The sequence below is a fragment of the Ursus arctos genome, unplaced genomic scaffold (genome assembly GCF_023065955.2).
Source record: "Ursus arctos isolate Adak ecotype North America unplaced genomic scaffold, UrsArc2.0 scaffold_23, whole genome shotgun sequence".
NCBI classification, from domain to species: domain Eukaryota; kingdom Metazoa; phylum Chordata; class Mammalia; order Carnivora; family Ursidae; genus Ursus; species Ursus arctos.
Window position 1 is genome coordinate 43586431 of NW_026622908.1, and position 27209 is coordinate 43613639.

Here is a 27209-nt window from a genome sequence, read left to right on the forward strand (position 1 = left end):
AGCTGCAAAGTGGCTCTTCCGGCAGGAGGCCCCAGGAACAAAGGCCGCTTTGAGGCCAGAGATGCCCTGGGCATGGCGAGCCGGGTGGCCTGGCTCTCTCGCCGTGGCTCTCATCTGGCCAGCTGCTGGGAGAAGCCCATCCCCCGGGGCCAGGGCTGCCCTGCTCAGGGCCTCCAGACGCCGCAGGGAGTGGGGGGAGTGGGGGGCGTGGGGGGAGCATCGCTCTGGGTGAGACCTTACACAGGAATGCAGTGTCATTTACTGCTCAGTTTTATTGCTTGGATACCAAAACACATTCACCTGGCTAAACTTCTAAATGTCTGGAAGGGTGAATAGTGGAAAATCTCTCTCCTGCCTTGACCAAGCCAGCCGTCCGGTTTCCTCCAGCACATCCCACTGCTCCTAGTTTCTTCCACATCAGGTCTCTGGGAGGCGGCGGGGTGGGGGTGGAGAGTTGAGACGACTGGCCGGGAGCCCTCCATAGGCACAACCAGGTAACAGGAGCCCTGCCTGACAGGACACAACCGAGGATGACAGTGAGGATGCGTTTTGTATGTTTTTATTGTTTGTATAGTACGATCTCTGGTAGCAGAAATGTATGCACAAAAAGCAATTCAAATAAGAGTTCAGAGTAAAAAAAACTATCCCAAAGGACATTTCATATATATGGGCGTCCCAGCTCTAATGTATTCATGCCCCCACATTCCACATACAGGCCATTCTTTCCCACCAGAAGGACCCCGTCAGGGATACCGGGAGCCCACGGGGCACACCAGGGCCCCAGCGGCTGGCGGGTCAGCAGGACGACGCCCGGGACGGCCAGCCCTGTCCCAGAACCCGCAACCCGGGGCTGAGTGGAGGTGGAGGAAAGGCTGCGGAGAGCAGGGCAAAGCCTGCTTTTTGTGGGGAGGGCAGGTGGCAGGCGGGCGTGTCCGCAGGGGCCCACGCTGCTCCTTGGCCAGCGGTCGGCCCCCCGTGGCCACAGCCCCCTGCCCACCCGAGGCTGGGGTTAGTAAAGCACGTTCAGTTGAGGAGGGGGCGGGGCAGAGGCCGCAGACAAGTCAGGGCGAGATGCGTCTGCATGACGAAATCCGTACAACAGGTCCGGAACAGCAACATTCATCGTACAGAGACGACAGCCCACCCCCCCACAGGCGCCGCTGCCTCGGGCACCCGCCGTGTGGACGGGAAGGGTGGGGGGTAAGCAGCTTCCTCGCACTCACGCTGGTTCAGGCCGCTGAGCAGTCACAGTCTGTCCCTGCTCGTTCGCCGCCCTCGGGAGCCAGCGGTGTCTACGCACTCTGTCACCTTCCGGGGGCCTGGTCACAGCGTTCCCCAGCACGTGAATTCAAATCCTTGAAAAATCAACATTAACCAAAAAAAGTACCCGCAGAAACACTGTTTACTCGTGCTGTCTGCCATATCTGACTGCGAACTTCAGGCCCCAAACAGAAAACGCCTTCCCTAGCCTCAAAGGATTCTGAGATATTGCACTACTGCGCTATCGTACTGTTCCTGCTTCCCGATCTCATCGCAGAGTCCTAGTGAAATCGTAAACAACAGAGGATATAAATGTTACTCAATTTTAATACAGTCTTTCGTATCATACACATCTGTGTTCGGCAGCGAGCCATCCAAGCCTTGCCGCGGGGACAGTCGTCGGAGTGCGGAGGGCCCCGCTGACTCGGCCGCCCCCACGCAGTCCAGGGATGAAGTGGATGGCGCCTCCCACACTCACACCCCGAGCTTCCTCTTCTGGTCGAAATAGGCATCGAACCTTGCTTGGGCATAGTCCTAGGAGACAAGAAAGAGCAGCCTCACTAAGGACTCCCGCCCAAGGCCGCCCGTGTCCCATCCAGGCCTGCCTCCGACACAGGCTCCCCTCTCAGGGCCCTTCAACCGCAGCAGGTTCCCGGGGCTGAGTCAGCAAGTTGAGAGCAGAGGTGCGAGGAAGAAGGTACCCCAGTTTTCTGGGATCACCCACAGCAGGATAACCGCACAGGACACGAGAGGGACGGCAGAAACCCTGGTCCTGAGTTCTGTCTACTCGAGAACCGTCAAGCCACTGTCAAGCCAGCCCAATCTCTGAAGCGCCCACTCCAAACTGAGAAGTCTGCGATGCCGACCGCCGGGAAAATTACAGCATCACTGCTGCGAGCTTAGTGTCGGGGTGTAGCTTACGTACCACAGAAACGAACTCCTTCACGCACACAGTTGAACAAATGCGTCCATCTAGCTCCGCACCCGCACCACAGTCCTGCCGGAGGACATTCCAGCACGCTCATTTCCACGGGCCCCGCCCCGACGCCTGGCCACAGGCAGCCTCTGAACCGATTTCCATCACCACGGATGGCCGTCGAAAGCTTTTCCATAAATGGAGCCATCCCGTGTGTACCCCTTCCCGTCTGGCCTGTTTCACTCAGCGTAACGTTTCTGGGATTCCTCCACGCTGCTGTGAGCCTCTGCGGTTCCATCCTGTTTCCGGCGGAGTCCTTGTCGGTTACGTGGCTCCAACATGGTACAAATACCCACTCACGTGACCAGCGGGCAGGTGGTTTCCAGTTCGGGGCTATTACACCCACTCTGAGCACCTGAGTGCGGTCGTGGTGTGGAAACAGGCTTCGTTTCTTTTGGATCAATACCAAAGTAGGAGGTTCCCGGGCTGTCTGCTCCGTGTACTGTCAAACCGCTTTCCAGGCCGGTCAGACCTCCCACCTTCCCCCTCGGCAGCGTATGCGGGTGCAGCCGCCCCGTGTGCTCGCGAACATTTGGTACTGTCGGCGTCTGAAGTTTCAGCCATCATCGGGTGTGCAGCGGGTCTCGCTCGGGATTTAACTTGCATTGCGTGTATGACTAATTACATTAAGCAGACGGACGTTTACTGGCCATTTCTTTATCTTCTGTGACGTGTCCGAATCTCTTACTGGTTTATAAAGTAGCTCGTTTGGTTTCTTGCTAAGTTGCGAGCTCTTCATATATTCCAAATACAAGTCCTTCTCAGACAGACAGTGGCAACATTTTCTCCAAGTCTGTGCTTGCCTTTTTATTTTCTTAATTTTCTCTTTGTCATTCAAAGAGCAAAAGTTTTTCGTTCTGATTAAGCCCAACTTACCATATCTTTTTTCTTTTACAGTCAGTGCTTCACGTAACCCAAGAAATCCCTGCCGTGGTCACAAAGCTTTTCTCCTTTGTTTTCCAGATGCTTTTACGCCTAGGTCTGTTACCTATGTCAAGTTAATCTGTGTGTATGGCAGGAGGTCAAGGTTCATTCTTTTTCCCATATGGCTATTTAGTTGTTCCCGCAAAGGTTTTCAAAATCTAATCCCTTCCCCAATGAATTACTGTGGCCTTTCTGTTGATTATTAGTTGACTGTACGTTGAGTGTGTTTCTGGGCACTCGGCTCCGCTCCATTGGACGGATGTCTATCTTTACACCAATATCACACTGTCTCGATCCATCTTGAAATCAGGCAGAATCAGTCTTCCAACTCTGTTAGTTTTAGTTTCACATGTATTTTAGAACTTACCAGTTTCTGCCAAAAAGCCTGTGGAGATTCTGACTGGGATCGCCGAGACTCTGGAAATCAGTTTGGGGAGAACAGACTCTTAATACGCAGTCTTCTGAAGCCGCACACATGGTCTTGCTGTCCCTTTATTTCGGTGTTTTTCGCCATGTTTGACAGCTTTCAGTGTGAAGATCACGTACATATTTAAAAAATCTCATCCCTAAGTATTTCGTGTTCTTCTACCACTGTAGACACGATGAAATTTCACTTGGCAGAGTTTCTACTGTAGAACACAGCTGGTCTCCGTGCACTGCCCTTGCATCCTGACACCCCCGTAAACTCACTCCCCAGCTTCAACAGCCTTTCCGTGGATTCTTTCATGTTTTCTCATGCACTTGGATCGCGTCACCTATAATATAAAGGCAGTTTTTCTTCTTCCTTTCCAGTATTTTTGCATTTCCTCTCTTTTCCCGGCCCTACCATGCTGGCTAGGTGCTCTGGTGCCCTGCGGGGGACGGTGCGGGCGAGGGCAGCGAGCCCGTCTCGCTCGCTCTCTGGGGCTCCGCCGGGTTTCACCAGTAATTGTGACGCCAGCTACAGGTTTTCATGCGTGCCCTGTGCTTGGTTGAGGAAGGAGAAGATTCCTACTCTGCTGAGGCTTTGTTATTGTTTTAAATCCCGATCATAAACGGGGACTGGATTTTGTCAAGTGCTTTTCCGGCATTCACTAAGAAGATACTATGGTTTTTCTCCCTCATCCTGTTGATATGCTGAATTACACTAACTGGTTTTTAAAATGTTAAAATTAACCTTGCATTCCAGAGATAAATGCCACTTGATCATATTATCTTGTAGACGTCCGATTTAATTTCTGCTAATATTTTGATAATGTTTTTCCTGTCCTGTTCACAAAGAGCACTGATCTGAAGTTTTCTTGAAATGTCTCTGTCTCCTTTCGGCATCAGGGCAATGCTTCATCAAATGAGTTGAGAAATGTCCCCTCCTCCCTTTATTCTCTACAACTTTGCGCACAACTGGTATTACTTCTTCCTGAAATGTCTGATGATATTCGCCAGGACCCGCAGTTTATTCTACAGGGAGGTTTTCTGAGTATGAATTCGATTTACTCAATAACTATATGACCATTTGTTACGCTAGCTTTTGTTATTTGTGTCTTTCAAGAAATGTGCACATTTCATGCACGCTGTCAAATCTGTTGGCGTAAAATTATTCATAATATTCTCTTACCCTTTCAACATACGCAGGATCCAGAGTGATGTCTTCTTGTACCGACACTGGTTATGTGTGTCGTCTCTTTCCTTCTTGCTCAGTATGGCCAAAAGTTTGTAAGTTGTATTGAGCTCGCCAAAGAAGCAACTTTTGGTTTCATTCATTTTCTTTTTTTTCCATCCATTTTCTATTTCAAGGATTTCTGCTCTTAGTTTATTTAGTTCTTTTTTTTTTTAGTAGGCTCCATGCCCAACATGGGGCTTGAACTCACGACCCTGAGATCAAGAGTCATGTGTTTTATCTAGTTCTAATGACTTTGGCTTAGGTTGGTTTTTCTCTTTCTAGCTTCTTAAGGTAGACGCTTCAGTCACTGATTTGAGAACTTTCTTATCTAATACAAATGTATAACCTTCAAAGCCCACAAGTTTTTAAACCCTGCTTTAATTGTATCCCACAAATTCTGATATATTGTGTTTTCATTATAATTTGTTCAAAATAGTTTCTAGTTGTCTATTTCGTTTCTTCTTTGATCTAGGGTTTACTGAAGTGTACTATTTAATTCCTAAATAATTAGGAATTTTCAAGATTTTCTTGCTGTTGATTTCCTATTAAATTCCACCGTGGTCAGAGAATATACTCTGTATTTCAGTTCTTTTCAGCTTGAGACCTGTTTCCTAAAGCCCAGCATATGGTCTATCTTGACGAACATGCCATATTCACTGGGCAAGGATGCACATTCGGCAGCCGGGCACTCAACAGTGTCAGGCTGGGCAAGAGTGCGGGCCCCTCCTCCGTCCCTCCTGCTGCTGTTTCTGGCTCTGCCCCTCTGCTCTGTGGGTCTGCCTCTCTCTCTGCTCAGTTTTCTCAGGTTTTGCTTTATGTCTTTTGAAGCAAGACAGGTGCGTACACATTTTAGGATTTTTTTATGTCTTCTGGATTAATTGATCCCTTTATTATTATGAAATTATTCCTTACTTTGGTAATATTTTTTGATGTGCACTTTGTCTTAACAATATCATTGGACCATGGCTCTAAATCTGCTTTAAAATTCCTTATTCCCCCTTCTTTTGCCTAACAGCACCTGTGAGTTACCCAACCTTCCACCTGGAAGCAGAAATCACCCTAATGCAGGACTAGAAGGATAAAACGAACTCGTCATTCCCTCCACCTTCCTAAAGCAAGGCGCTCACTACAGACTCTGTGCACCCCCTGCCCTGGGACACACCACCAACACTCATTATGGGGCAGCGGAGGGCTGGACTCACGGTTAAAACTTTCTATGTCCTAAGGCTGGAAGAAAATGGCAGCCTGGCTTGTTGAACTGTCCTGCAACAAACAGGGCGGCTCATTCACTCAGTACCCGCCGCCCACGCGAAGTGGGGCGCTGCAGGAATGGAGAACGGAGCCACGACAGCAGAAGGAAACGCTTCCTTCATCCGAGGTCCCTTGTGTCAGAAGGGACTAAGGTCAAGGGCTGGAGTGCTGGGCTCTGAGCTCTACATCCCCCATCAGAGCCACAGGCCATACAGCACCTCTCTGAAGCAGGAAGGCGGGCCTGCTGCCTGCGAGTGAGGCCACCTCCAAAGGCAAATGCGGAGCCAAAGTGGGTTCACTGTGCAGCGACACAAGGAGCCCTCTGTGAAGAACGCACATTTCCCACCAAGCACTCACAAACATGGTGAACAATCTTCTTTTTGGGAATAGAAGAGAAAACCACCCCCAGAACATACCATGTATCCAAATTCAATGGATGAAATCTTGGCCTGCACAATGGACCAAAGTCCCCAGAAGAAATGGGACGCAAGGGCAAACCTGTAATTACAAAAGCAGGAGATGCATGTGAGATGTGTGGCGCGGGCCACAGGCCCAGGGATGGGATTTCCTGCTGGCGGGCCCTGGAACTCATCCGGGTGCAAAGCTGGTCAGCCTTGGCCCACTCAACAGGATTCTATTTCACGGGGACCCAGAACAGGGTGCAGGCACCGCAGCTGTCCTCTCCCACCTCTGGCTGGGGGCAGGTGGACTTGCAGTATGGACACGCCCAGCTGCCATTCCTGGCTCACAGCTACGGTTCCGGGACTCACACGGAGGCCTCGGGAGCCATGCACGTGATGCACGGGCTACACTGGGGAAGAAACTCTCTGCCTCGCATGTGAGCACAGCGCATCAGCAACTCTTAGCAGGCGTTATGCAGCGAGAGGAGGAACATGCAGGCCTCTGGATGACTCGCTGGCTTTCCCAGGAGGTAGGATACTGCCTCGCCCTCATCCCTGCCCTTGCACAGCAGTGAAACAAAGCAGAGAGCGCGCTGCCCATCTCTACGCCACGCCATGGCCCACGTCACCGCCGAACCCAAGCTCCCCTCACAACAGTGCCTGTGGGCTTCACTGAATGCTTCAGTGTCCTCCTCAAACCCGACTGTTTTTCTTGTGGTCCCTGACCCATTACACATCCCTTGGGACTACCCTTTCTGTCGGGCCCCCCTCATTTTTCTATTTCCATCCATTCTAAAACCAGAGAGGGAAGATCTATGCGGTAGGGGGAGCCCTGGGACAGCGAAGGTGGCCACATGCCCAGCAACAGGGGTGTGGACACTTCAGGAAGAGGGGGCATCTGTGGTAAGTGGGCTGGAGAGGACAAGGTGGGCCAAAGTCACTTAAACATTTTTACCAAAGAATCTTCTAAGAGAGCCCAAAGAATAGGAGTAACTCAAGTCTCTGGACTAGAGAGATGTGTATGATAAACAGGGGTCCAGACTTTCACAAAATCTAGAAGTTTCTCAGCCCTGCTTTGAGAGCTATTGAAAAAAGAGTTTAAAAGCAAGACTCAGAACGAACACTCACAATTTGTAATTAGTTTTTAGAAGAAACCCATTATTAGATGGTGCCCACCACTCCACGAGCATCAGGTGACAAGAGCGTGCAGGCCCCAGGTGTGGCTTACTGTGCCAAACGCCATCATCGTGCCGTGGCCCCGCACACCACACCTGCTGTGTGCTGAACTCTGGAGAGGCACCAAGTGCTCAGCTAAGTACAAGTCCCAGAAATGTATGGGTATAAAGAAGCTCCTAAAATACTCAGGACTGCAAGTAGGCACCCCAATTATATTCTACAAACGGACAGCTATTTTATAAATTAACAACAACAAAAAAGTTACCTATTGACTTCAAGCAACATCTCTTCTTCTATAATGGACTTTTCTTCATTACTGAGGTTTTCAAATTCATTATGGAATGCAGCCAAGTAATTGGAAATAAAGTGGAGCTTTAAAAAAAAGTAATCACATTAGAGTCAGCAGCTGTCAGGAAGCACGACACATCCAGTGGACACCCGCACGGCCGGCGGAGCCCGGAGCAGCTCTGTGCCACGCGGGAGCGCAGAAGCTCGCCGGTGTGGCAGTGATCTCCGGCTTCCTGGCAGAGCTCTACCGGACTCACGGCCACTCTGTTGGCAAGACGAGCATAGGGAACCACTACCACTTCTGGACAAAATCACTGAGGTGGAATGGACTCCATACCCACGTTTCCCACAGCCCGGTTGCAAAGCAGGGTAAGCCTACGTCGCGCATCTCCGCAGATGGGCACTAGGGAGCCCGAGGTCACTGGCAGAGGCTCGGGCAGAGTGGGCGCTGACCAGACCACGCGGAGGAGCCTTCCACCTCTGCGGTGCTGAGAGGACACATTCCTGTCTGTAGAGTGGCAAGGTCTGATTCTGGTTTAGAGAAGAGGCTCTACCAGGTCCCCCGTGTAGTCTGCACGTGAATCAGGATTTAGGAGACCCCGTTCTTCAGCACCTCACACTATACCAAACGGCACCAGAACGCAGCAAACCACCACTCACTTTCTTTTATAAATGAGGAAAAAGTGGGCAGTTGCTTTACCTAGAAGAACATCATTAACGGATCATCTAGTTGGAATGCCAACACCGCCTCTCCACCACCCTGCCCATCTGCCTTCTCCCAGGCTGCTTTCACAGGGAGCACCCCCAACCACCAGAAAGCAGCGTTCCAGTTCGCGCGCTGTCCTAGCAGGGCGTTCCGGAAGGAGTAAGCCTGGCACAGGCAAGGGGATGGCTCGTGCCTATTGAACTCCACGTGGCAGGCACCGTCCTGAGCCTTTGTTTCTGCACATGAGGAAATGGAAGCACACAGAGTCCGCAGGTGACAGTGAACAGTGGCAGATCTGGGATTCAAATCCAGGCACGGTTTTTAAAACCCATGCTTCAACTGCCAGAGATGGGTTAATTTCTGGGAGATACTAAATGCTCTAATTGGCCAATGAAGACACAAAATTTGAATAGATCAATACCGTAAGAGATAGTAACTAATGACCTTCCCTCGCCAAAAGTTCTAGGACCACACTTTCTTACAAAGTCTACCAAATTTTCAAAGAACATCATCTCATAAATTTGTTCCAGAAAATTACAAAGGGACACTAATTTTATTAGACTAGCATAATTTTTATTCCAAAAACAGATATGAATAATCATTTTTAAAATGACCATTAAAAGCCTGTTTCACATGTGTGCATAGATGTAAAACTCCTAAATAAGAGACTAACTGGACCTGACAGAGCACTCCGAAACCACACACCTCATTCAAAATGGTGTATTTTAGGGATTCTAAGACGGTTTAACATTTTAACACATCTCATTAGTGGACTAAAGAGAGAAAAGCATGAGGTTACCTACTAGGTGCAGAAAGCTAATGAAGACCAACACCTCTATGTGACTCTTAAAACGGCTCAGAAAAACTGGAACTGCCTTCATTGCCGTGGCTGTGCGGTCCGATCACGTACACAGCTCTGCCTCCATCGCAGCGGAACCTGTCTTCTCAGCGGCAGAAACCCCCCTCCTCCTGGCTGGAGAGTTCACACCTCTGGGGCTGCCCAGTTTTTACAAAGGTCGGGCTTCCCTTCAGTACGGCAGAAACTGGAATCCCTAACCTCCTTCTCACACAGCATGACCTCAAGGCCCAGAACCGGTCTGGCACTTTGCTTGGGACACACTCAAGCCCGTCATTGTCGGCCTTACAGTGCGGCGGGAAGAGGGCAACGCGGTTTTGGTCCCACAGCAAGTCAACACTTGAACGGCTGCCCCTAGTATGTGGGCCATCTGCTGAAGACACAGCCACTGTGCCTGGCACAGGTGAGAGCTCAAGAGACATCTGAGCAGCAACCGACTGCATCCCTGTCCTCACGCCGCTCTGACCTCCCTGAAATGCTGCTGAGCAGGCAGGGGTGCCAGGGGAAGGGCTGTCCCATAACAGGGTTCTGTAGGGGGGTGGGCTGCTGCCCTGCACAGGCTCGGGGTACCCTCTCCCCAGCCCAGCTTGCTTCCACACCGCTACCCACTCACTCTCAACCCACAGCTCCAACGGTGGGCTCAGGAATGGAGTAGGGGCTCCCAAGGAGGAACTTCCCACAGGGTGATTCTTTCTTTTTCTTTTCTTTTCTTTTTTTTTTAAGATTTTGTTTATTTGAGAGAGAGAACAAGCAGGGTGAGGAGGAGCAGAGGGAGAGGGAGAAGCAGGCTCCCTGTGGCTCGCAGGATCCTGGCATCATGATCTGAGCCAAAGGCAGACACCTAACCAACTGAGCCACCCAGGCGCCCCCCACGGGGTGATTCTTCATGCAGCCCCTCCCCCCATACTCAGGACAGGAAAGAGAACTGTAACAGCACAGCAGCTACTAAGTCATGGTGCCCAAAAGACTACTTCTGTCTGCACAGAGTGAAACACACATGGGAATCACCGTGATCCCCACAAAGAAGGCCAGGAGGCAGATCAGAGGCTAGGCTTTTTGGAAAAAACTAGAAGGAGCTATAAAAGAGACTGTGCTCTCCAAATGAATGAATACAGGTTATCTCCAGCACAGGGATTAAAATGTCAAGTTTTTGTCCTGACACAAAATAACATTTTAGAGCAAAAGGGTTTGCTTAACCATTCTGTGATTTAAAAAGGGTGTCCTTTAGAAAGGGTGTCCTATGGGGCGCCTGCGTGGCTCAGTCGGCTGAGCGTCTGCTTTTGGCTCAGGTCATGATCCCAGGGCTCTGGGATCAAGTCCCACATCGGGCTCCCTGCTCAGTGGGGAGCCTGCTTCTCCCTCTCTCCCCGGTTTGTGTTCTCTCTCGCTCTCTCTCTCTCAAATAAATAAAATCTTTAAAAAGGGGGGGGTGTCATTAAAAACAAAAACAAAGATGCAATCGAGTCTAACTGTATAAAACGGACTCAGGCAGTTCACCTACTATCAAGCCTACACACAGCCGTCCCCTACCTGTTGTCTCTTGGTGGGGTACTTCAGGGTGTTTGCTCTGAAGAAAGGGTACTTTTCGTAGTTATAGTCATACATCCATTCACAGAAATGATTCCCAATGTCGAATCCCCTAAAAAAGAGGTAAGAGCTGCAGAGAAGGGGGCAAACTGCCATGCCCCGAGGCTCCCTGGTTAGAGAAGGAAGGGAAAAGGCCGAGTCACGAGCATCCCTCCCAGCAACAACTGTCCTTCCTGAGGTCCCCCAAGGACGACTGCCTCAGGGACAGGGAGAGCCAACAGGGCAGTTACCAGAACCAGAGCCCTCTGAGGCTACAAAAGCGCCACCCGACCCACCAGGCAGGAGCCGTTGTTCAAGAGCATTTCCCTGCACTCAGTGCTCTGATCTCGGAAGCCAACAAAACACCACACTCTACGCTCGGATCGCTCACACCGCTGCCCCCCACTACCTGTGGAGAACGGGCCCGGGCTGCTTCCGGCGCTGCCGCAGGCCGCTGGGACAGAGTGTGCTGGCTCCCAGGGTACCGTGGCATGGCTGCCTACTGCCTCCTGTAGCAGTTTCATACCTGTAATTATAACTGCTGTATTCGAAGTCGATGAGCATCAGTCTCTGCTTTTCAGAATTCTCTCTGCCCTCCAGCATCAAGATATTACCTGCAAAAAGGTTTAGATGACGTGCCATTTACCGGGGGCGTGTTGCACAGCTGAAGGCATAAGTCCTTGAACAGAAGGGCCAAGAGTGGTTCTGATCCTGTGAGGGAACCCCAACCACACGGTGAGCGAGCGCCGGGAGCAGCACCGCCCCCCGAGGCCCGGCCCCCCGCAGAAGGCCTTTGGTCACACTGACACAAGGGCCCCTGTTCACGGCAGCCCGAGAGTAACATGGCTCCACGCTCACCCGGTAACAAGAATGTTTCTCCCTCAGCTTGGGGCAGCACCCCCCGGACTTTTCACACAGGGCCACGACGGAAAATGCTTGACTGGCCTGCTGCAGTTCTGGCCGACCTGACCTCCCCAACAGCTAGGAAGCTGTGTCCTGCTGTCCTCCCTGATGAGGATGCTACAGCGAGCTCAGCCACCGCAGGGCCCTGCTGCTCTCCCTCGCTTGGTTCTCAAGGAGACCACAGGCAGCATTCCTTCCACCATATTTCCTGTACGGCTGAATTCTGGACCCGAAGTGAACTGGCGGCCAGAACGGCTCTTCAGGCATCTGTTCCAAGCCCCCACCCCCCACGTGACACGGTATCCAGCATCTGTCACTGCCGGGCTGGCAGGTGGGCACCGGTGAGCCAGGCTTTGCTAGTTTTTTGGCTACGCTCTCTCCAGGGTTTCTGCAGGAGGAGCTCTTTCTAAGTTTTTCGGCACACACCTTGCATTTCCAGGGGCCCTTAAAAGGAAATGCCCAGAACAGCAGACTAAGTAAATGTACAACCCCCACTTCCTCCAGCCTCTCACTGGCCAGCACACGTCCCTCAGGCCCCACTGGTGACATCTGTACAGATGACTATCGCCTGCTAACACACGTCTACACCCTGCTCGACTTGGCCAACAATGATCAGCTAATTAATAAACTAAACTATCACACTAATGTCTGATTGATGACTGGTCTTCAACAGGGACTTGTGGTCAAAATTAAAAACACACTGCTGAGCCTGGCAAAGGGCCCAAGGGTGGACGTGAGCCGGCGCTGATGCAGAGGACAGAGAGAGCAAGGCAAAGCCTCACCAAAGCCCAGCACCACAGCAGCACCGGGGGGAGCTGCCCAGCTCGATGGAGGCTCCGTCGTACTTTATGGAAGGCAGAGAAACTCAAGGACATGGCAGAGTGAACTGATCCCAGGACAGCAGGTGGCCTCGACTACCTGCAAGGTGTGGCCAGGGCAAGGCCCCCAAAACTGAGCAGGGGCGGTCACCTCTTACTGCATTCTCAGATTATCAAAGTTGTGTGTTCACCAGAGTTAAACACTGAACAAACATGTGACTTAGGAAGCTTCAGTCCTTTATCCAAGCTCCCAGTTTAGCGAATGTTTGCATTTTTTCTTCTATGAATGTATTTTTTACAAAAATGGGAGGACACCCCACGTGTTTTTCTAAAACTTGCTTTTTTTCTCTTAATATATCCTGGAGCTTTTCTGTTGATCTGCATAAAAACTTGACCTCAGGGGCGCCTGGGTGGCACAGCGGTTAAGCGTCTGCCTTCGGCTCAGGGAGTGATCCCGGAGTTCTGGGATCGAGCCCCACATCGGGCTCCTCCGCTATGAGCCTGCTTCTTCCTCTCCCACTCCCCCTGCTTGTGTTCCCTTTCTCGCTGGCTGTCTCTCTCTCTGTCAAATAAATAAATAAAATATTAAAAAAAAAAAAAAAAAACTTGACCTCATTCTTTTTCAGGGTTATAAATACTGCACTTGGAGCTGGGCCACTATTTCACGCAGGTACGCCCTCTGCGCGGACACCTGGCATGCGTCACACACGCTGGAGGCCGCTTTCTAAGGAGACACACACACCTGGCCTCACGTAACAGGCAGCAATTCTTACCTTCCTGACAGTCGTTATGACAAAACACAACTGGAGAAGGGGTGGATTCAAGCAGCGACCTGGAAAGGGAATCACACCGTAGGTCAGATGCCTCCGCACGCCGGGTACTGGACTGGTGCTCAGCATCGCCACGCAGCCTCCCTGCAGTGCTGTCCCCATGCGCTCCGAGAGCACTGCCATCACACGGCCCCAGCTCAACCCGGAGCTCCACGCCGGCCCCCCGCGCACACCCAGCTCTCCCCTGGGCGGGCCCCCTCCTCAGTCGGCTCCGGCCCTGGTTTCCGTCACACCTCTCATCACAATATGACATTAGGGGACACGTTTGCTTGTCTCTGTCTCTCCTAATAAGACACAAGTGCCTCGAACGCCATCCTGGTCTCCACGTCCTCAGTGCCACTGTCACCATGAGTGCCTCCTTGCGCTCGGGGTGAGTGCGCCCCAGAGACCGCGTGGCGCCTCTACTCGCAGGCCAAGCTTCCTGCCCCCCCTTCTCCCAGAGCTCAGGCTGAACGGTCCCCCCACCAGCCCCCACGGCTTCTGTTTCAGAAACCCCCGCTGCCCTGGCCTCGGGCTCCTCACCGCAGGCACTCCAGCTCCAGGGGCAGATTGAGGCGCAGGAGCCGATGGAGCTGCTTGACCCGGGGCTCCCCAGCAAACTTAATCCGCAGCACCTGATTCAGGTATCTGCAGGAAAGGAGAACAAAATCACTGCTCGGCTCGCTGCGGCTTATGGGGGGCTCCTGTCAAGTACAATCACGCAGTGGCAGCGGGAAGCCCCCATCCCCGGGACAGAGCCTGGGGCTCCAGGCTCTCTAGAAAGCTCCTCTCCTGCCCACCCTTCAGCCCGGCGGACCAGAGGAAGCCCTCTGACCACCGTGGCAAGCGAGTACTCACTCTGGAACCTCTGGCAGCCGCTAATAGATAACTTAGAGCCAAGCGGTTTGACCACTTACTTTTCCATTGTTCCAAAAAGCCATTTTGGTTCCTTATTGAATGGCATTTTCATACCATGAAATGTGGCCATTTTCTCGGCTATTTCTGCAGAAATATCTGGCAAACTTAATTCTTCAGTGTCTAAGCGCCGGCTCTGGAATGAACAAGGGAGTCAGAAAACAGCGTTTCTCGGGGGAGCCTGGAGGGGTGCGATCACACCAGGCAAAGACCTGGCAGCCGGCTGTGCAGGGTGTCTCAGCTGCGCACGAAACTCCCTGAGGAACGCGCCCCGCCGACGGTGACTCAGGGACCGCCGTGGCATTTCGCAGAAAGCAGGGGGCTACCTCCACAGGCCAATTTTATTTTGAACCCTTTTAACTGTGAGAAGGCCCTTCTCACATACAAGCATTTAGGCGGACTCCGCCCTCCCTTCTCTCTTCCCTCACTACAGCGTGCCCTCCTCCCTGCTAAAAGCTCCGGGCTCAGGGTTGTTGCATGAGCCCGTGTCCAACTCCTTCAGTGGCTCGGACACCCCGGCCTGACCCATCGCAGCCAAGATGTGGTGCTCAGCACGGGTCCTCCTGAGAGGCCCGGCCAGGAGTTCAGGGTGAGCCATGCCCCCCTCAGCCACAGTGGCATCTGCAGCACGGCACAGGCTCTCGGAGCACACAGCTGAATGAAGAAACAGAGGGTCCCAGCCCCCACCAGTGCGCTTACCCAGCTCCTCCTGAGGAAATCACAATCAACTAAGACCTGTCTGTCTTGTCCACATGCACTGTTCCCCAGAGAACCCCAAAGAGGCATTCCTCTGAAAATCCAGAGCACCCAGCCACAGTGGTGAAGGATGTGTCTCCAAGTTAGACAACACCCAGCTCCAATTCTGGCTTGAATCCTCATTTCAAAGTCACATGGCAAAGGCCCGCTACTCAGACTTCTGCGTCTGACTTTCTGATTTCTATAACATGAGAAGCATGACACGGAGTCCCTGCCGGGGCTGCTCTGACCTAGAACAGACAAGGCAGGCAAGGGCTCTGGGCCGGCCCCCAGCCAGGGAGGTCTTGACAAGTGGCGGGAGCCTGATGATGAGAGCTCAGAGCTCACGGAGAGCAGCAGGTTTGGGGCGCCTGGGTGGCACAGCGGGTAAGCATCTGCCTTCGGCTCAGGGCGTGATCCTGGCGTTATGGGATCGAGCCCCACATCAGGCTCCTCCGCTATGAGCCTGCTTCTTCCTCTCCCACTCCCCCTGCTTGTGTCCCCTCTCTCGCTGGCTGTCTCTATCTCTGTCGAATAAATAAATAAAATCTTTAAAAAAAAAAAAAAAAAGGAAGCAGCAGGTTTAACCGTGTCTTCCTCCACTCGGGAATCCTCCAAGTTATCAAGTGATCGGGCCAAGGTTAAGGACAGGGAACTCAGCTCCTAGGGGAGGGAACTCAGCTTTCACATGGCTCTGTTAAAAAATGCCAGTACTTTGGCATCGTGGAAGTCTAAGGCTAACTGTGCTCAAAGATGAACCTATTTCAGAGTTCCAAGCTCCTTTCCCAGCACAGGAGAGATCAATAGGAGACTGACCAGGGTCCTCAGAGGTCACTACTCTCCTGGGCCTTCTGGAAAATGGCTCTGGGAACCAGACAAGGTGGAATGCATCCCACCCCATGCAGTTCTCAAGAGTTAACCCGGAAATAACACAGGCTAGCAGGCTGAGCCAAATGAAATCACCATTTCTGGGGTCAAATCAGTTGATGACTGGTAGTTACACATAGCTCAACCTAGCACTTTAGCAGAACTGTAAAGAATCTTCACTATATACAACATTCTATACAATTTCAGAACTAGAATAGTATCAATCCCACAGATGCTACAACCCAGGATCCTGGTCCAGGACGGGACAGCCCCATTATTCTGGGCTGTGCTCACTGGTCCTTTACCTTCCCTAAAAAGAGAAGTTTTACCACACATGTATATTTTAAACAGTTTTTAGTTTGCTTTCAGTGGGCTTTATTAAAATGGTAGACTATCTGTAGCATTCCACAATCTGGTTTTAACACTCAGTATTGTGTTAAGATGCTGCCACTTCTAACCATAGGAAGTGTTTCAGATTTTCCATGCTTTCAGATACTTTATTCTCTCATTTGATTCTCATGCCAGTCGGATGCTATGGTCTTCATTGGGACAGTTATAAATGAAAACCCCGCCAGGTGGCCAGCCAGGTGCCAGGGCAGAGACTGAAGGCGTGTAGTGAGGGCACAGCCGTTGGTTTCGGCTCACCCGGGGGCTGGCAGCTGCAGAAAGCGCAACCGCATCAACCAGCAGAGGGCGCCCTCCTGGGAGACAGGTCACAAGAAGGCTCCTACCCCTGGGCAGTGGGGATTAGACAATTAGCACCCCTTCCTCCAGCATCCTGCTGAACACGGGCTGAGTCCTGGCAAGCAGAGCATCCCCTCAGCCAGGTGTCTGGTGCTTAATCACCTGCCCGACTGTACAGGGCAACCCTGCACACACAGGTGGCCATGGGAGGCAGGGCACAAGAAGGCCGCCCTTCGTGACCCTGGTCCTTGAGGAGCTCACACAGGTGAAGGTGTTACGGCAGCATTGGAAATGCCTCAGGACAGCAAGAAAATGCAAACAGTCCCGACTCCTGGAAACAGGATTTGAGCTGGGCTTTGAAACATCAGAGGAAGCTGACTGGCACATGGGAGCTGGGGAGACTCAGAGGGAGTGAGCTGGGAGACAAAGCAGAGACCCGGGTGTGGCTTGGTGTGGCCAGGGCCACGGGGCTCTGCAGCGAGTTCTAAAGGCAGTCTAGAAATTGCGAGGAACAAGGGGCAAGGGGAAAGGTTCAGGGCAAACAGCTGCAGGGGACAATGGGACGTAAGGGTTCATATACATTCTTCATTTAGGTGAACAACTTTGCAGGAAAGACAGAGGTTCTAACGTAAATTCAACAGAAATCTGTTTTTTCTTTACTTCTGATACAGTTTCATCATGTTAAGTCCCATTTACTATGTCAGCCCACGACATCTCAGGCCCCTGCAGCACCAAGACAAAGAATCCGTCTTCTGCCTGCGGCACCTGTCAACTGACCAGTCGAGAACACGACTTACCGGGATGAACTGCTCCAGGCGGCCTTGGGGAAAGATGCCGTACAGCTTTGGCCCAAGAGACCTCTCTGCAAGAATGGCAAACATAACGCTCTCCAGAACCATGGCCTCGGCCCCCTAAAACAGACAACACACCGGACGTTTACTGAGTGCAGGCACAAGGGCTTCCACGGGAGTGGTGGTATCTAACCCCGGCAACCCTACCTCCGGGCGCTACCAGTGCCACCCCCACTTTAAGTACGAAGGAACAGAGGCCACCATTTTGTAATCCGCAGGATCCTCGTTTGCAACCATCACACTCTACTGATGAGACTGAAAATTCAAGTTTAACCCAGTCACTGATTTCAAAAATAGAACAGTGTCTATTGGTATTTTCTTACTTGCATTTATTTTAAACCTTCTCTGAGCTCCACCCATGGCATCTTCCCAAAGGCCACCACAATGCCATCCATTCTGGTCGTGCTAGCCTGCTTTCCAGCCCGGAGCGTGGAGCAGGAGTGCACCAGCCACAGGGGTCTTCTGCCCCCAAACCCAACCTTAAGGACAACTGACAGATCTGGGCCTGTTTTTGGGTCCAAAGAGCACCCTGGCATGGAGCATTCACGGGGTCTATGCTCGGCTCTTCCCCCTAATCTACTCCCTGCTGCCATTTTAACGTTTGTCTCTTGTCAAAACCCAATGACGCTCAGATGCGATCTTAGTCCTAATAGCCCATGTGGAATCTAGAATCATCCTGCCTTCAAAAACTATCTTTTGGTTTCAGTTCAAATTCACTCCTTAGTCCTTTGCCATTAAACAGCAAGTGAGCCTCTAGGCCGCTGTGTCTGAGGAGAGGCTGGCAAGTGTGGCTAGAAAATGCTTTCCAGTGATCCTTACTCACCCCCAGTTAAGAAATGCCCCCTGGAGACTACAATCCCGCAGAAACACTGCCGAAAGTGAAACAGCTCTTTAAACTCAGCTTATAAAAACAGACACTCAACAGGACCTACTCAGGCAATCACAGGGTGCTAAAGTTATAGAGAAGAAACCAGAAAACAGAGAAGTTATTTTTCCAAAGGACACGGAACCACATTAGAGGAAAAAGTAATTTGGTCACTTCCACACTTGGGGGAGCAAACAGACTTGCTGGTCGGTGACCCCCCCACAATTATAGTTTAGCCACTGTCTTGTGTCAGCCACAATTGGGGTCTGACTACCTTGTGAGGCCTCATCTTTATTTACTCATCTGCAGTTTTGTGTCTAGGACTGCTATGAGCTAAACTGTGTCCTCCCCAAATTCACGCACTGAAGCCCTAAGCCCCAGTGCGGAGGTGCCTGGAGATGGGCCTTTGGAGGTGGTTAGGTATTGATGAGGTCACAAGTGTGGGGCCCCCATGCGATCAGTGTCCTTATACGAAGGGTCCCAGAGAGCCTGCTGTCCCTCCTCCGTCCCTCTGCCACGTGAGGACACAGGGAGGAGGCAGCACCCGCAGGCCAGGAACCTAACTGGGCCAGCACCCTGACCTCAGACCTCTAGCCTCCAGCCCAGTGAGAAATGAACATCTGCTGTTAGCAGCCACGCCGTGTCTGCTATGGCAGCCCGAGCAGACTAAGACACGGGCAATACCAATGCAGCATTCATCTGTTAGGTCCACGGAGTTCAGAGCAGGGTGTGAGAGGAGAACCTCCTGGAAGAGGTACGGTCACTGCTGGCCCCTCGTCCAGCGCCAGAGATGCCCGCAGGAGAGCGTGCACGGTCTGCAAGGCGTCTCTCGAACTCTCCACCTGGAACCCGCACGGAGCGAAATGCCGCGGTGAAGGCAGGCCGGGAGCTGGTGGCTCCAGGGTGTGGCAGCAGGCAGGCTGCCGCTGGGGGCCCTGCACAGCCCTCAGCCATCTGCACCCCCCACCCCGAATTTCAGAGTTCTGTCAGGATTTCTCCTGTCTAGGCATCCAGGTTTCATCAGAATTAAAATTTGTTTTTTGGTTTCCCTCCATGTAAAGTGAGTAAGCTCAAGGGCGTCGAGGTGGGCTCCATATAAAACACACGCTCGTGCCCCATCCTTAACAGGCCTTCGAGTTTGAAGTTGCGAACTTTATACAGAGGTTAAGCCCCACCGCGTTCCTTCAGGAGGCCTAGCACGTGTGCAGCACGTCCGCTCAGCACAAAGGCCACCGGGAACGCATTCCACAGGCCGCACGGTCACTGGGCTGAACACACACTGCCCAGAGTCCTCCGGAGCCACGTCAGCCTGTCGCTGGGACGGTGGAGAGAAGATAGACGGAGACTCAAGCACTCTGTGATTCTCTCTGGGACTGAACACTGTAAACAAGAGATCTCTTTGTTCACATGTAATACTACAATTCAGTATTTATTGCCGGTAGGGAGAAAGGGGAGCTGCGTGTGGAGGAAAGAATCTGGAGGAAGAAACGAAGGAAAACACTTAAGACATACGGACAGGTTAAGAAGCACGAAAAATGCATAGGTTAAGAAGGACAGCATGTAATCTTCGAATGAGCGCATCAACCACTGGAAGCCCTTTTGTAACTACTAGGTCTCCAAACACCTTCCTGCTTGCTGCTTCAGGAAAGGAGCACAGGAGAGAGGAGGGCGGGACCCGCACCCCCCAGCCCACTGCCTCAGCTCGCCCGGGTGCGGCCACCGGCCACCCACCTACAGCTGGTCCGACTTTCTCGGGACAGAAGGTCCTATGTCCACTTGAAACTATTTACTTTGGCTTCCGAAACATTCATATTATTCAGCCCCAAAATACTTACTGGATGTCCACTACGTGCCTGGCACTGTGCTAAGCCCTGAGGAAACACGAACAAGACACGAGCGCTGCCTGCAGGGACCGCCTTCCAGTGTGAGAAGCGGACAAGAATGTGCAAGGCCAGCGCAGCCGGGGGAAACTGTGGGGACAGGGCGGGGACAGGGCGGGGCGGCTGCTTCGAAGGAGATGGTGACACGGACACCTGAGCGGTGAGAGGCAAGCGCATTCATGGAACTGGGAGTGGAGCACAGCAGTCAGGGAAGAAGAGGACAAGATGAGCTCAGAGAAGCTGGGAGGTCTGGGCCAGCCATGAAGTCCTCAGCGCATCGACAGCGTCTAAGGCCAACGCACGGCCGACACAGAGCCTGAGCACTGCCCGTGACCGTCCCCACAGGAAGGAGCATGTTTTACACAGCAAGCTATCCAACACACCCAACCCCTAAAACAAACTTACACGCTCACCACCGTGCAAGACCTTCCAGTATTTTCTAGCCTACTTCATTTTAAAAAGCAACAAAAATACTGACATTTCACAAGCCCGTCAAGGTTTTACTACAATCCACCACGTGATGCCCTGACTCCGATGGGGGCAGGAGAGGCGTTCTGAGCCGGCTGCCCAGGGGAAACACGGGGGAAGGGCAAGGAGGACACTGGACCGGGCAACGTGGAAGTCCTTGGTGACGAGAACAAGAATGGTGCCAGAGGAGCAAGGGGGCAGGGGACAGGGGGGCGGGGGGAACGGCCAATGGAAGAGGAAGGGGGACAGCTGGGGGGTGGAGGTGTGCAGACTGACGACTCAGTTCACCTACACTGTTGTATTTTAAAAAAATTAAAATCCTGTAATAAGAATATCGAGATTATGAACTGTTGGAGAAGACAGAATAGCATTTCTGTGGTATTCTTGCTAAAAATGCATAACCTCATTCCAGTCATGAGAAAAGGTGAGACGGAGAACCTACACTGAGGGAACGTTCTATGAAATAACTGATCCGCGTGCTTCACGAGCCTCGGGACTGTGAGTAACACGGAGGAAGAGGGACAGACGAGGGAGGAACAGCGAGCAAATGCAGTGTGGGGTCCGGGCCTCACCGTGGACCAGGACAAGAAAGCATCCGTGGGAAAACCTGGGCAATTCAAGGAAGGCCTGTAGCTTAGTTGTTGTTACTGTGCCAGTGCTGGTCTCCAGGGCTTTGCTACGTGTTAACGTCAGGGGAGCTGGGGAAGGGGTGTAGGGGAGCTCTCTGTACTAGTTCTGCAAACTTCCTGTAAGTCTACAATTAGTTTGAAATAAAAAGTTAAAAATAAACGTATACAAAAAAAGACTGAAATCAAGCAATATGACAAAATCAATTACTAATTCTGTGCAGCGGGGTAAGGGTGTTTATTATGTTATTCTGTGCTGTCCCAAATGCTCAACACTTTTTTCCAAGAAAAAAAGAAATCCTGCTACAGAGATGGAACAGATGCGGGCAAGGCTGGCAAGCTCTGTCCCCTGTGAGGGACAGCAGCGACACGCCCGTGGACAGGGAGAGAGGACAGCTGGAGTTGGGAGCACAAGGGAAGGGCGGGTACAAATGTAGACGGCTCCCGGGCTGGAAGTGGGAAGATGAGGGCTGAGAACATACCAGCCAGGGGCAGGGAGGGGCCAGGTCAGGAGGGCAAGCCTCCCAGACAGGCCAGGGTCCTCCCAGCTGCTCGGGTGCAGCCCCAGAGAGGGCAAGGTGGCCGGGTCCACAGACCAAGCCAGACGGGGAAATCTTCACTGAACCAGGACAGCTCTCAGGAGAGTCTTCAACAGAAGAGAAATGGTTTGGAAGCAGGAACGAGCAAAAAGCAAGAAGACACCCCCCTCACCCCCCACCGTACCAGGATGTGATGGGAAAACATCCTCCCGCAGGGAGCTGCAGGGGAGGGGTCTCTGGGACAGTGAGGCTGTAGAGAGGCCAGTTAGTGCAGGAAACATTCAGATGAGAGGAGTCAAAGACTGCAGACAAAGGCCAGCCATCCAAAGGGGCTCAAATAACATCTTGGACTGAGAAGAGGAAGAGACGAGGAGTGTGTGCACCAGCAGGTGAGGGGCAGAATGTTCCAGAGCTGTGCATGGGCTCCGGCTGCAGCCAGCATTCGATAATCCTATCTGCATCCCACTGGATAGTGGGCATGACAGCCACCGCGAGGCAGCAAGAGGCGGTGAGGTCCTGCCCTGAGTCTAGACCCTCACGAGAATAGGAGGCAGACACAAATCGCATCATGCTGCAAACTTACAGCCAGAGGAAGTGCAGAGAGAGGCAGATGGTGCTCGCGGTGAGGGCACGAAACAGAGACACACCTAGTCTAGAGAGCAGGAGGGCTCCGTGGGGAAGCAACCCTTGAGTGAGGTCCTAATTACAAGCAGAAGCAGGGGTGAGAAATGGGTAAAGTCGGGAACACTCCAACTGGAAGGGAACAGTATCTGCGAAGAAAACCACACAGTTGAGGACAACGTGGCTGGAGAGCAAGAATGGGGAAGGACACTGAAAAGAATGGACAGCTCAGCAGTCAGGCCACGGGGAAGCTGACCTGGGGCACAGCGAGGGCCGAAGGGTGTCAGGCCAGAGGCTGACCTGATCAGAGGAGCGACCGGAGCAGGAATGGAAGCACAGCCCCCAGAGGAGACGGGGGCAGCCTGGACCAGGGAGGTGCGCGGCGCTGAAGGAGATGTGTGCACAGGCCCAGGGTAGAGTTCGCGGGAAAACAACAGACTCGTGCTTCAGATACGGGGTGAGGGAGAAAAGCGTCTCGGAGGGGCCTCCTGGCTTTCTGTCTGCAGAGAAAGGAGAAACACGTTCCTCGGAGGGAGTGGGGCGGAGACCCTGTGTTCAGCCTCGGACCTGGTGAGACGGCCTAGGGGAGGCAGGCAGTGGGTGGTGCTGAGGGGCAGCAGGGGAAGAGGGCCTCGGGCAAGTCGTGGGGCACTTCAGACAACACGAGATCAGGCCCAGAAAGGAGCCAAGGAGGGGAAGAAAACATTTCAGAAAGGGCAGGTGCTGCCAGGTGCCGCTGAGAAGCCAAGTTAACCAGAACTGGGAACGCACTGTGGGTCTGGCATCGCGGAGGCCCCCACGGCCCAGCCTTGTCGGCCACCGGGACACACACAGGCCTATACACTGAGGACTCAGGCTGGCGGAAAACTCCATGTCCATCGCTCCCCGCCCAGTGGCGTCTCACTCAGCGTCACCCAGAGCACACGTTCTAGATCCACTAGACCGGGGTCTCCAGAGCAGGGCGTACCCGGAACAATCCACCGCCACATGAGGAGGAAACATCAGTACGTTCATTCCTTTATAATCTCACCTCTTCTTAATTCCTATTTCTCAACGATTGCAATAACTAGTCTACAGCGAGTAAAACCAGTGCACTTACGTCTGTGCTGTGGGGGCGTGCGTACTTCTGTGCAAACCTGCATGTGCTCGAAGGTGTTCGCCCCCTGGCCTGTGGACACCACTGCTCTGAGCTCCCCCACTTCTGAGCTTTGCAGAGGGACCAGGTCGACACCTCAGCACTCTCGACCTCAAGCTCTTCTGAACATAAGCATTTTGGGCGGGGGGGGGGGGCATTCTAACTGGGAAGAGGCCCTTCTGACCAGGGTACTGCCCACGGGAAAGGCCTCCTGCTCACCCGGGGACGTGCCTGCTTCCGTGTTGCGCGGACGGAAGGAGGGGGGTCAGAGGCACAGCACACGAGCCGGGCTGCCTCCGCGTCCTGTCACGCACAAGCGTCTCCCCAAACCGCCTTCTCTCGGCACCCCAGATGCTGTTTAGATTGCCCTAAGGACACCGCACGTCCGCTGCCTGTCCTCAGGAGGAACTAAAAATACCCGGGGCACGCTCGTGCTTACTGAGGTGGCTCCCCGCGCGGCAAGAGCCCATCCTCTGAGACACGGCCGCGGCCCTCTGGGGGCGGCGAGCGGGCAGGTACCACGAACACCGCTTACACCTCAGACAGACGCAGAACGGACTGAATTACTTACTTGAAATTCATTTTCTTTCTGAGGTTGTTCGGATCCCTCTTTATTACAGGACCTCTATGAATGAGAAAAAGCAAACACTTCTGGTAAGATGGGGAACACCAAACAGACACTAACTTTGCAACCGCCAGAACAGTCGGGGTTTACAAAACGTCACAGACCTTTACTGAGTGCTTCTCAACCCACGGAAGTCACCAGCGGCAGACAAATGCAGCACCAGTGCCCAGCACTAGGACCAACACCCGAGGAATCGCTTCGTTTCTTTACAGGAAAAGGAATGTGCTGTTGACCCCAAACAGCCGTGTACCTTTTCACAATTTCACTGTCTGAGGATGTCAATAGGGGGCGCTCTTCCAATCAGGCCTTCCCAAGACAAATGGTCAAGTGGTCTCCCCAATTTAGCTAGGTGGTTCCTTCAAGGCAACACTCTCCTGAGGAAGCTTCCTTCCTGCAAGAACAGGGAGTGTGCACGCACCCGTGGCAAGTCGCCACGGTCAGCACAGAGCAGGGACAGAGAAGAAAGCCCTGTGCAGGCAGGAGCCCTGGCACAGAACCCGTGCGACGAGCCTGCCAACCTGCCACTTTCACAGACTAGCCCTGCTCGCTCAGCCTGTCACTGGCTCAATCTGAATTCTTCCTCCACCAAAAAGAGGGTCATGCGAATTTAATGAAGTCCTTACACTTAATATATGTTAATATATTAAGGGATATTTTTATAGCACTTCCCTCAATGAAACTGCGAGTTACTGGAAACCAGGGATCTGGCAATAACAACCAGACCCTTAACTACCTTAAGCAACTCTCTGGCTACATTCTTTCTTCATAGCACAGCTCGTATCTTTTAAAAGCAACCCCCCACCCCAAGTGCTTTAAAAATCTTCATACTATCTTTAATAAGGGGATGGAGAAAAGCAAGTCAGAAACTTAAGCATCATGTCAAAATTTTACACTCAAATATTGCCTCTAGAAATGTTATTTGTTGAAAATGAACAAAGCCGGCTTCAGCCAGACACAGAAGGAAGCCCATAAAGGGAACTTTTTAAAAATGTTAAGGTAAAAGATTCTTGAACACCCCATGAAAAACATACCTTTCCATTCCACAGCTTTATCAAAAACACCTGTACCAAGGGTGGAAAGTATGGACAGGGGAAAAAAAAATGCCACGTTAAGCAACACCAGCTACGCCAGCGCCACTCAAAGACCCCAGCGCGTCAGAGCCGCGCTCCCGTCCACCCTGCACGGACACGCGCCCCGGGCGCTGTCACGCGCTCTGCACAAACAGTGCCCGCGGCAGCTTCCTCCGCAGAGGCAAACCACAGTCCACGTTCACGAAGCTCTCTGCAAAAGACTTGCACTTACACATATTCAGTAACATCCTGAACGTCCTGTGAACTTCATTTTGTACAAAGTACAGGAAGCACAAATGCGGGTATATACTTTCATTTGTGTCATCTGCGTTTCTCTGATGCAAAGATGTTACAGGGTAAATCCCGTTACAATGAAAGCTACGAAAATGAAAATACTGCTGACCACACGGCTTGGGCCTGTGACGTGGTAAACTCCGGGGAGGAGCAACTGGATACCACGAAAGCGCGGCTCCTTCCTTCCCTCCAGACCACCCCCTCGGCCGCGCTGCTACCTCGGACTCGGACTTCAGGTGTCCCTCTCTCCCCTGCCGCCTACCGGGTCCTCACAAATCGGGGCTCCATCTTTCACTTACGGTGAGTCTTCCCCCAAAGCACCAGCAATCCCGCTGCTCACTACACTGCTTGCCGGCACGAATAAAGGACCGGCCACGTTGTGAAGCTCAAGGCACGGCCTCCGCGACGGAGCCAGCCGGCTTCGGGCAAACTCGCGTCCGTGGTCCGAGCTGGGAAACTGGCTGTGGTGTTCATCTGGTTACTGAATGGGGCCAAAATGCCCCCAGAACGTTAAATCCTGTGCTTGTTCTCCCTAAGGAAAGTTAAGAACCAAAAAAGTTCTGTAATATGATATACTGTCTATTGATACTTTGTCAGAAAAGACAAATATGGAATTTGGATATCCTACTGAAGTTTGTTGTAACGGGATTTGACCTGTACGAAATTCTAAGTGACTGTGGTTATTCCTATGCTGTTATTATTCGAACTGTATCTTCTTAGGGAGATACAGTTAAGGGGTTATTCAGCCAACAGAAGTCCCTTTCCCCTGCCCAATGGTGCTCTCAAAAGCAAGTCACTTCATCCAAAGTTACAAACTGCCTTAGTTCCCAAGGCCATTCCTTTTTAATACTCACACCAGTGGAAATAAATTCTGTTAAGGATTCCCCCACCCCTCCCCACCCCATCCCACCCCCAGATGAGTGCATTACTTATACCATGAGAGCACCGTCATGAAGGCAAGATGGACTTCTGCCACATTCAACCCTCTGTTCTGTTTCCTCAGTACAGAATGTTCAGGCTCCCTCAACCCTGTAAACAAGAGAGCAAGACCAAGAAATCTCAAACCAGTGAAGACTTTCATGAAAAGAGAGAGAAGAGGCCTCATCCCGATAAGCCAACCAGAGACAGACTCATACTGCCAAAAAAGAGGTCAGAGAACTTTTTTGTGCGGGAAGATGGGAAGTAAAATGTATCTCGGAATCTGTGGGATTTTACTTCAGAGGCACAAGTTTATTTGAAGCAGATATTAAAAATATATTGTATAAATATTTAACAGGACTCCAAATTTTTTGCCACCTTTTCATGTTAATAAAGACTAGCTGTCATATATAAACTAAAACTACAATTTTTTGTATTAGGAATTTGAATACTGGTTAATATCAAATAATTACTAAAATCTTTTGATGTAAACAATATGGTCATTTTTTTTTAATCATCTTATATAGATATAGATGGAAACCT

The 27209-nt window shown here is 52.0% G+C and overlaps 1 protein-coding gene across 4 annotated transcripts in view; it reads right to left on the reverse strand.

Moving 5' to 3' along the window:
• Positions 1-543: 543 nt before the first annotated feature.
• The window catches only part of CHKA (choline kinase alpha), a 58717-nt gene continuing 32051 nt past the window's right edge, over positions 544-27209 (reverse strand). Inside the window, exons 3-12 of one of the 4 annotated variants that reach the window (XM_026483026.4) lie at positions 24331-24384; positions 17572-17685; positions 14491-14624; positions 14117-14221; positions 13538-13596; positions 11570-11657; positions 11008-11116; positions 7893-7999; positions 6467-6548; positions 544-1794 (exon numbers count right to left, since the gene is read on the reverse strand). In XM_026483026.4, coding sequence (XP_026338811.2) covers positions 1735-1794; positions 6467-6548; positions 7893-7999; positions 11008-11116; positions 11570-11657; positions 13538-13596; positions 14117-14221; positions 14491-14624; positions 17572-17685; positions 24331-24384 — 912 coding nt within the window. In that variant the 3' untranslated portion in view covers positions 544-1734. Of the gene's footprint in view, positions 1795-3084; positions 6549-7892; positions 8000-11007; positions 11117-11569; positions 11658-13537; positions 13597-14116; positions 14222-14490; positions 14625-17571; positions 17686-24330; positions 24385-27209 lie in introns of those variants that run through there. The other 3 variants (XM_026483028.4, XM_057317449.1, XM_057317450.1) reach the window with 3 other exon arrangements.